Source organism: Ursus maritimus, unplaced genomic scaffold (assembly GCF_017311325.1).
Source record: "Ursus maritimus isolate PB19 unplaced genomic scaffold, ASM1731132v1 scaffold_19, whole genome shotgun sequence".
NCBI lineage: Eukaryota > Metazoa > Chordata > Mammalia > Carnivora > Ursidae > Ursus > Ursus maritimus.
In genome coordinates, this window is record NW_024424341.1 from 45,724,275 (window position 1) to 45,734,592 (window position 10,318).

The following is a 10,318-nucleotide window of genomic DNA, read 5'->3' on the forward strand; positions in this document are numbered from 1 at the left end:
CTCCTGGGTCAGAGGGAGGAGGGGCTGGGGGCCTGAGCTCCTGGGTCTGAGGGAGGAGGGGCCGAGGCTGTAAGAGTTGGACCCCAGACGTCTCAAGGACTTGGCACTTCCAAGTGCTTGCTTCCATCCTGGTCCCAGGCGTCCCCAAGGCCCTGGTGTGCGCAGCCGCCCTTCCCAGCCCCTGGAGGCAGAGAGCACCTGTTTGCTCTTAGGAGAAAGAGGCTACCCATCCACCCCCAGGGCCCAAGTCTGTTTGCTTTGGAAACAAGGTGGTGGGTGTCTCGAGTTATCTGGTTCATCTTTCATCCTTGGGCCATTGGGTGGCGCCAGGATGTGGGGGCGGGGGCGAGAGACATCTGTGACCTTAGGCTTGACCTCACCCCAACCAGCAACTGGTTTCCCCACTCCTCAGATGCCTCTAACGAAGAGGGAGACTGAGTCACAATGGAAAGTGCCAACGAGCCCCCAGCCCCTTCTCCCTCAGACCCAGGAGTCCAGGCCCCAGCCCTTCCTCCCTCAGACCCAGGTCTAGCAGGACCTGGGCCCTGGGTCACTGTCTCTACTCTGCCCTGCAGAGATGCCCGGCAAACAGTCAGATGAGAAACAGGTGGAGGCGGGGGCTGCTGAAAACGTAGCTGAGGAGGACCTAGGGGGCCTCACGGCAGAGGAGCTCCGGCAGGGCCAGGAGGCAGCCCTGGAGCTAGAGGACATGATGGCGCTAAGTGCCCAGACCCTGGTCCAAGCCGAGGTGGACGAGCTTTACCAGCAAGTGCGTCCCCTGGGCCAGGGCCGCTTCGGCCGGGTCCTGCTGGTCACCCATCGTCAGAAAGGTACCAGGGCCTGGAGACAGATGCAGGAGGGTCAGCGGGTGGTGGAATGGGCCAAGACAGGTGCCAGCCAAGGCCAGGGAGTCTGTAAACAGGAATCAAGTGTTGCCTCTGCCCCTTCCAGGCTGTGTGTTCTTGGGAGCCTCCCCTACCCTCTCTGAGCCTCAGCCTTCTTCAAAAATGTGGGTGATGATTCCTTCTCTGAAAAAACCGTGATTCTCTGAGCACATGTTGATGGCTTTAGTTGCTGGTGAGAAAGGGGAGCTAACAGCGTCACCCCCCATGGCTAGCTTAGCGGTCACCGTGGGGATGGTTCGGAGCCATGCCATGTGCCAGACCTTCAGCAAGGCCAGCACGCGGTGGGTGTACAGCACACACTCCCCCCACCCCTAGTCTGGTACTTTCCTGCCAAGCGAGCACGCGTCCTCTGTCCGGGGAGGGGGGGCTTGAACAGAAGTTCATTTCCCCACGGTTCTGGAGGTGGAAGTCCGATCCAGGTGTGGGCGGGGCTGCTTCCCCCGTGGCCGTCTCCTCCCGGTGTGTTCACACCTGCGTGTCTGTGTCCATTTCCTCCTCTAAGGACAGCGGTCACAGTGGACTAGGGCCCACCCTAGTGACCACATTTTACCCCTTTCAAGACTCTGTCTCCAGATACAGTTATATTCTGCGACACGGGCAGTGAGGACTTCCACCTACGGATTTGGGGAGGGGGGTGCACAGTTCAGCCTACATCAGAGAAAGATGCAAAGAGCAAGAGATCCAGACGTGGGTCATCACCAAACTTGGAGGCACAAGCCATAATGGGGCACAGGGGCCCTGCTTCATTCCACCTTCTGGATGCCTGCCCCTGGGCTGGGAGGCGCAGGGGCTGAGCACTCACAGCACAGAGGGACAGACACCATCAAAATAGAAGGTGGCATGTGCCATCATGGCAGGAGTCCAGGGCATCCCAGATGCTTGGAAAAGGCGCTGCTGCGTCCAGCTGGGGAACGGGAGAAGAGTGGTCAGCGCGTTAGGCAAGGAAGTGACCTTTCTCCCTCCCTCACGGGTTCCTGGTGGGTGAGGCTGGGGCCCCGGCAGCGGGTGACTATGCAGGTGAAGAAAGCCCAGTTCCTGCATCCAGGGGACTTACACTCCAGGACACTGTTGGCATAGTGATTCCTCGGTGGGATGGAGTCCTCATGGCAGAGTGTCTTTTCTGCCTTCCCTGTGGCTTTTGGGCATGGGTTTGCTGGAACGAGGAGCCAAACGAGGTCATTTGAAGTTGAGTTCAGTTTCCCAGGGGCCCCCTCCATCTGCTCAACACAGCAGAGCAGAAACTCACCAAAGCCTGCATTATTGTTAGGGTTAATCACCACTGACGGCGTGTTCGTGGCCACACTGTGTCAAGGGTGGCGTGGCAGGGAGGCAGGGTTTGGAGGAGAGGGCAATGGCGTGTGGGAAAGAGTCTGGGCTGGGGGGCGGCCAGGGCGACCCTTGGCTCTCACACTCCCTCCACACCTGTCCCTGCTGCCCCCAGGCACAACCCTGGCGCTGAAGCAACTCCCAAAGGCCTCCACTTCTCTCCGTGGCTTCCTGTACGAGTTCTGCGTGGGCCTCTCGCTGGGCACGCATTCAGCCATAGTAACGGCCTACGGCATTGGCATCGAGTCAGCCAACTCCTACAGCTTCCTGACGGAGCCTGTCCTGTATGGGGACCTTATTACCTTCATCCAGCCCAAGGTGGGTAGGTGGCGCCCGAGCAGACCCCCAAAGGCCCCTCACTGGGCCTCTCTAGAGTTCACGGGCACCACAGACCCAACACTGTACTCTAGTGAGATTCACCTGCCCCCATGGACTCATCCCAGGCCACGCTGGGGTTCACTGGGCCTTGAGGGGATCATATTAGACCTCCCCAGGGCTCACAGTGCTTCACAGGGTCACACTGGGCCTCACAGGGTCGCACTGGACCTCATAGGGTCTCACTGGGCCTCACAGTGTCTCCCAGGGTCACACTGGGCCTCACAGGGTCACGCTGGGCCTCCCCATGGCAAGTCTGTTGGAGGTCCTTCATTGTCCCGGGCCCGCTGGGACTGAAGAACAGCTGCACGGCCTCAGTTCCCTGCCGGCTGTCCAGGGAGGGGCAGAGGCCCTGACGCCAATCCCCCACAGGTGGGCCTCCCGCAGCAGGCAGTCCAGCGCTGTGCGGACCAGCTGGCCTCGGCCCTGGAGCACATCCACTCCCGTGGCCTGGTGTACCGGGACATCAAGCCCGAGAATGTGCTGGTGTGCGACCCAGCCTGCCAGCGGGTCAAGCTGACCGACTTCGGCCACACGAGGCCCCGCGGGACGCTGCTGCGCCTGGCTGGGCCACCCATCCCTTACACGGCCCCCGAGCTCTGCTGCCCCCCGCCCCTCCCCGAGGGCCTGCCCATCCAGCCTACCCTGGACGCTTGGGCGCTGGGGGTCCTGCTCTTCTGCCTTCTCACCGGCTACTTCCCCTGGGACCAACCCCTGGCTGAAGCCGACCCCTTCTACGAGGACTTCCTCATCTGGCAGGCGTCTGGCCAGCCCGAGGACCGTCCTCAGCCCTGGTTCGGCCTGACGTCTGTGGCCGACAGTCTCCTGTGGGGGCTGCTGGACCCTCACCCCCGGAAGAGGAGCCCAGTGAGCTCCATTCGGGGCTACCTGGGACGTCCCTGGAGGCAGAAGAAGGAGGAAGCTAGTGAAGAGGAGGAGGAGGGGAATGGAGAGGAGGACGGAGAGTGAGGGGGGACAGCCCGAGCCCACCTTGCCTGCAGAGACTCGGAAAGGGAACCAGGTGGGCCCCACATCCTGAGGTCACCTCTGCCTTCTTGTGGTGGCTTTTGGCTTCTCTTTTGCCTGTTTTCCCCTTTCCGCCTTCCTTACCTCCCACATGGGCATTCTGTGCCCCTCCTGTGGCCTGCGGGCAGGGGGGTCCCTGAGACTGCCGTGTGTCTGTCTTGCCGTCCCATCTTCCCCAGGGCTTTGGCACCTGCTGTTCCCCTTGCCCGCAGTCTTGTGGCTCCTTCCCTCGCCTCCCGCACAACGGGGTGCTTCCGCTGCCCTGCTCAGTGAGGCCTGCTTGGCGGGAGGCCCTGGCCCATGTTCCCACTGCCTCTCTCTCTTCTGCTCCCTTTCCTCTGTGACGCTCATCCCCTTCCAGCTGTCCACTTAGGTCAGTGTGGTTCTTCTGCGTGTCCTGCTGCAGGGGGCAGGGGTCCGGCCCAGCCTGTGACGTACCCCACGTAGCCGGAGCCATATTGGCCCGAACAAAGGGGCCAGCAAATGTTTGCTCAATAAATGAACCCATCTAGTTCTATGCTGCTGCCTCCGTGTCCCTGTTCTGGCCCAGTCCCTCCTCCCTGCCTGGGTCTCACTCACTCCCTCTGCCCTCTGCTTGCACCCACATGCCAGGCTGTCACCCTCTTGATAATGTGCCCTCTCTTCTCTCACCCAACTTCATCCAGCTCTTAGGTCTCCATGATGCTGCTGGTCTGTCCCCTTGGGGAAGAAAAGGACAGCACCCGGGTGTGGGCACTGGACAGTGTGTTGTCAGGAAGACAGATGGAGTGAGGGAGAGACATACAGAGAGACAGAGTGGTAGAATATGTGGTGTGGCCGTGCTGCGTGCCAGATGCTGGCCGCCGTGTGTGTGTCAGGACGGTGTGAGCCTGTCTCCGCATGGGCCTGTGTGAGAGCAGAGACCCTGAGCATCAGAGCTGTCCGTGGACAAGAGCTTCCACTGCACTGGGGCGGGAATTTCTGCAGATGCGTGTGTCCATGAGCATCTGAGCCCATGGGTGTGCACAAGTCATGGTGCGTGGGAAGACTGGGTGAGGGTGTGGCTGTGTCCCACTCCATGTGGATGATGTGATTGTGTGTTTCCTGTGTCCGAGTGTTTGAGCCTGTGTGTGAGGGGACAGGACGGAAGTTTGCGTGCACCTGGCTGTGTGTGTGTGGACATCAGGCCCGTGTTTGTGTGTCCACAAGACCTTGAGTACGCATGTGTGTAGCAGGAGAAAAGTCACCAGGCGCCGTTGCCAGTCACCAGCTGGGCCCCTCTCTCCTTCACACCTCCCCCCCCCCCACCCTGGCCCCTTCTTGGCAGCTGCCCTGTTTGCAAACACTCTGTCTTCCTCTCCTCGCCTTCTTTGGCCACCCGCCCAGACCAAGTCTACAACTCAGAGCTGGATCGTGTGTCACTCTCTCCCAAGTCCCTACCATCCCCCCCAAGGTCCCTGCTGTGGCCTCCTAGCTGTTGCATGGACTGGGGAGGGGGGTGTTAACAGCACCTGTGGAGTGACCCCAAAGACCCTTTAATTTAGTTTCAATCCAGAGGACTAGGGACATTGGCCCCTGTCCTGGGCAATCCAGGTAAGCTTCCTGGAGTAGGGGATCATTGCAGAGAACAAGATAGGGAGGTACATCAAGGTGGGAGCATGATAGGGTCCTACTGGCATCTTATCCGTGAATATGAAACAGCCCCAGCCATCAGGCCAAGAATGTGTCCCAAAAAAACTGGAGGTGGCTGGGGCAGGGTGGAGGTGGGAAGGAGAGGAGTGGAGATGGGCAGGGGAGGGCAGGGCAGGCAGGGGCAGCTACAGAGAGTGTTAATTGGTGGCAGCAGCTGAGGATTAACTGGGAAGTGATAATGACAGTGGGGGGCCCAGGACTCGGCAGGAGGATGAAAGTTCCCAGGCAGGGCCTGAAGGGGGCAGGGGCAGTGCTAATTAAGTATTAGTTACTTAATTAAGTAAGACTTAATACTAATCATGATACTTAACACTAACAAAGCAGCTTGCTCCTCGAGCAGCCCCCCTGGCCGACACATCCACTCCCTTGCTAGGGTCTTCCTCATTTCACGGGTGGGGGCCCCAAGGGCAGCCAGGGCGGCCAGGGTATCACCTGAGCTCCCACCGTGGGTCAGCAGCAGGAACAGAGCCAGAATTCGAGCCCAGATTGGGTCCTGCCCAGGGTCCATGGTCTTCCACTTCAGGGTGTCCTGCTGCCATCAGTGGCTGAAAGGGCCCCACACGGGTCGCCTGGGGTGCATGTGAGAGGGTGCGTGTTGGTATCTGTGCACGTGTGAATGGGCTGAGGGGCTGTGTGTGCATGAGGGGTTGTAAGGGGGCCATCCCTCCCTGGGAGGACACGGGCTTTGGGGCAGAAAAACTATGGGGATAGAAGTGGGGGGATCACAGAAGCCTCCAGACCCACTGACATGTGCTAGTGAGGACATGAAGAGGCTAGAACTCCCCATGCAGTGCAGAGTGTAAAAAACAGTGCAGTCACTGTGGGAGACAGGCTGGCAGTTCGTCAGCTCATTAGACACAGAATGACCGTGTGGGCTGGCAATTCCGCTCCTAGCTTTGTGCCCACGAGCAGCGGAAGCATGCATCCACAGCAATCCACAGTAATGTCACAGCGACATTACTCACAATAGCCAAACCATGGAGACAACCCAAACGTCCACCAGCTGCTAAGCGGAGAACCACGAGGCGGTCCATCCAGACTCTGGACTACTACTCGGCCATGGAAAGGCACAGAGCCCTAACACATGCCACATCACAAACACCATGGGAAGACAGAGGCCAGTTGCGGAAGATGAGCCATTGCAGGACTCCATTTTGAAAATGTCCAGAATAGGCAAATCCACAGAGGAGGAAAGATTGCTGGCTGCCGAGGGTGGGGCTGTCGGGGGGAGACGGGGAATGGCTGCTAAGGGGCACAGCTATTCTTCGTGAGGGTGGCGATACTGGTGGAATCGTTCTAAAATTAGATTGTGGTGAGTGTTGCACAACTCTGAATATATTAAAAACCACTGAATTGTACACGGGAAAAGGGTGAATTTTATGGCATGTAGATTTCATCTCAATGAGGCTAAAAAACCACAAAACAAGCATTTCCAAGGTTCTCATGCCTTGGTCAGTTTCTTTCCTTCTCCGGGCCTCTGAATTCCCATCAAAGAGAAAAAAGAAAACCCTGCCCTCCTAATAGCTCTGAACTAATCACAAACCAAGCCCCTAAACATAGGACCCGCTCCCTACTCCTCCCTCCGTTTTACAGAAAAGACCATTGAGACCCCAAAGGGGAGGAACCTACTTTCCAAAGACCCACAAGTCTAAAGGTGGAACAGCCTGAATTCAAACTCAGCTCTGGCCTGATTCCAGAGTCTTTGCTTTTCACCCCAGCCCAGCACCTTTAAAGCATACCCGGGCCGGTGGTCACCAAGGAATCTCTGTTCCCCCCAGCTTGGGAATCCCAAGCTTGCAAGCAGGACCATGTGGGTGTCCAGTGTATTGTGAAAATGTGGCATTTCTTGTTTCAAAAAAAGCTTTTCCTTCCCCTCTCCCTCTCTGCTATTTGTTGTTGATGCCACTCCCTCGCCTCAGCCTGGGGCATGAAGCTACCTGCTGGCCTGCCCTCACCGGGATGGGGCCAGGCATCCAGCTACAGAACCCATCAGCGAAGTGACTTAGCATGAGCCTGGCTCCCGTCCCATCAACTTCACTTAGAAAACAGAATCAAGGGGCGCCTGGGTGGCACAGCGGTTAAGCGTCTGCCTTCGGCTCAGGGCGTGATCCCGGCGTTATGGGATTGGCTGGCTCTCTCTCTGTCGAATGAATAAATAAAATCTTTAAAAAAAAAAAAAAAAAAAGAAAAGAAAACAGAATCAAAAATCACGAAGAACGTCGGGACCGGGACTGCAGAGTGTTAAACCAACCCAGCCGCACCCCACCTGGACCCTGCTTGCAGCGGGAGAGAGCTTGCCCAGAGCCAGAGGGGCCAGCCGGGCAAGGCCTCTATAAACTAGCTCTGGGGTGGGAGCTCTGCATTGGGTGCTAGGACGCAGATAAGGCAAATGGCTTGAGCAGCACTTCTCAGACATGGACAGCAGCCGGCCACGAAATCACCCGCCGCCTTGTTAAAATGTGGATTCTGATCCGGGGGGTCTGAGACGGTGCTGGTGAGGCCCATGCTTCCAGGGCCATGAGTCACACTTACTGGTGCAAGGGACACAATTTTAGGGTGCTGAGCTTGCATCCTAGCTAAACTCTTATTAACGTTAACCATTTGTCTGCTGGATGCTTTGGGGTTTTCTACATGGACTGTCCTATCACCCACGGGGAAAGACAGATCTGTGTCTTTCTTTCCACCCTTCCTGTGATTAAGGAAATCCCCTCTGCTTCCACTCTGCTCAGAGTGGGTGCGTGCTTGTGTGTGTAAACCATGAATGGGTGTTGAATTTTGTCAAATGTTTTTTTCCTCCATCAGTCAAGCTCACTAGGCCTCTGCAGCTACTGTTCTGGGCTTGTTGCAAGCTGGCAGGCATAGGATAGGGCTCAGCTGTCCCGTGGGAGGTGTCCAGGTCAGGGCCAGCACTAGGTGGGGGCTGGCCACCCACCCTGGCCCTCAGCCCTGGGGCCAGATGTTTGGGCTTAGCTGCTTGGCCAAGCAGGGATAGAGTGACTGGATAATTAAGCACCCGCTTCTTTGAGGCTGGCAGAAGGCAGAAGAGGGTGGAGGGACCTGGGGCCAGAGTGCCCAGCAGCACCGCCCCCCCACTAAGTCTGGCTCACAGACGGGGGCCTGGAGTCTAAACTCACATTGGGCCCTCTGGGGGGACCCAGAGTTGGGGTGCACCAGCTCCCAACCGCAAATGGGAAAGTAGACCCTTCGCCTCCAGGTTGATATGCTGTCCTCTGAGCCCCTGACTGCCCAGGAGGGCAAGGGGCAGGCAGGCAGGCGCCCCCTCAGCCCTCCCCGTTTACCAGTCAGCAGTTATTTAAGTCTGGGGCTTAATGAGACCCAGGGAACAGAATTCTCTGCGTGCTCCTTTGCCTGTTGGCGGGGCAGACAGTCCATCTATCAGGACCCCCGGACATTATCCCTCCCCACCCCCAACAAGTAACTGGACCCTGCTGGCCTTTGCAGGACTGCGGGGGCGCCAGCTCCATGACCTTCCAGGACCTCTGAGCCAAGCTCAGGGAGAGGAGGAGGAGGGAACGGTTTCCTGTCTGAGGCTACAGAAACCAGAATCTGAACTTCTTTCGGTCTTTCAAGACGGCCCCCAGTTTACAAGCGGAGACCCAGAGAAGGGAAGGGGCTCACCCAAGGTCACTCAGAAAGGGGACGTCATGGTAGTCCTATCCTGGGACCCCAGGCCAAGGTCAAAGCAGGGGAATTTGCATCAGATTATTCTGGGTTTGAGTTCCCACTTTGCTGTGTGGCCTCAGGCAAGGTGCTTGCCCTCTCTGAGCTTCAGTGTCCTTTCTGAAATGGGGATCAAATCCCTCCCTCAAAGGGCTGTGTGGTGAGGATGGGATATAGTGTGTTAAGAGGCCACACTGGGTCAGGCACAGAGAAGCACAGTCAGGAAGGGATCACGATCACTCTCGTTAACTGAGCACATGATATGCCGAGCTCCGTCCCTGCCCACACTACCTCATCTAATCCTCACCAGCACCACCTCCCCAGAGGCAGGTACTATTACTATCCCTGTGTACCAGTGATGAGACTGAGGTTCAGAGAAAGGAAACAACCCCCCAGAGTCCTGCCGCCTGACATGGTCTCGAGTCCAGGATAATCTGATTTATGAGCAAGGACCCTGGATCAGACAGGCCTGGGCACCAATCATGGCTCCACTAGACCTTCCCTGAGTGACCTGGGACCTCAGTGCCCTGATCTGTAAAATGGGGATAAATACAGTAACAGCTGGCACAGAACGAGCATGATCGAGAGCCAGGCCCTTGCTAAGCACTCTCACATATGCATTAACTTATCAGTTAATCGGCACAGCAACCCATGAGGTGTGTACTTACTATCTCCCTTTCGTGGCTGGAAAAACCCTGACCAAGAAGTTAGGTAACTGGCTCAGGTTCATGGCCACAAGCACTCAGGCATTCAGGCTCCAAAGCTCACCCCTTCTCTGCTGAGCTGTGGTAACAGTACCCTCCTCAGCAGGTGTTCGTGCAGATAAAGTGACATTATGCACTTAAAGCCTTTAAAACAGAGCCTGACCCAGAAGAAGTACCCCACAAATATTAGTCATTATTATTATTATCATGTACTCATTCATTCAAAAGATATTTAAGGAGTGTGCACTCTGCGTCAGGCTCTGTTCTAAGAGCTGGGCGTGCATCCGTGAACAAGACAAAGATTTCCGCCGTCATGGGGCTTTGTCAGTGCCAGTGGTGGCATCATCTTCATCACTACGATCACCACAATCTCGCCATGCTCACGATCACCTTCATCATCATCACCGCCCTGATCACGGCCAACATCACTTCCATCACCATCATTGTCACCACGGTCATTACCGTCATCACCATCATCCTTCTCACTACTGTAACACAATGACCATCGTGGTGGTTACCCATTATCCCCCAAACCATCACCATAAACATCATTACCTTGCATGGTGCCTGTGGGATTCACGAATCAAGACCAATCTTGTGATTCCATCTCTCTGGAGTTCCCTAGGTCCC

The 10,318-nt window shown here is 56.9% G+C and overlaps 1 protein-coding gene across 1 annotated transcript; it reads left to right on the top strand.

The window, feature by feature from the left end:
• Positions 1–577: 577 nt before the first annotated feature.
• Positions 578–10,190, top strand: SBK2 (SH3 domain binding kinase family member 2). Its single transcript, XM_008709841.1, has 4 exons — positions 578–830; positions 2,347–2,549; positions 2,979–3,571; positions 9,959–10,190. The coding sequence occupies exons 1-4, from the start codon at positions 578–580 to the stop codon at positions 10,188–10,190; spliced, it is 1,281 nt and encodes a 426-aa protein (XP_008708063.1).
• The last annotated feature ends 128 nt before the right edge of the window (positions 10,191–10,318 follow it).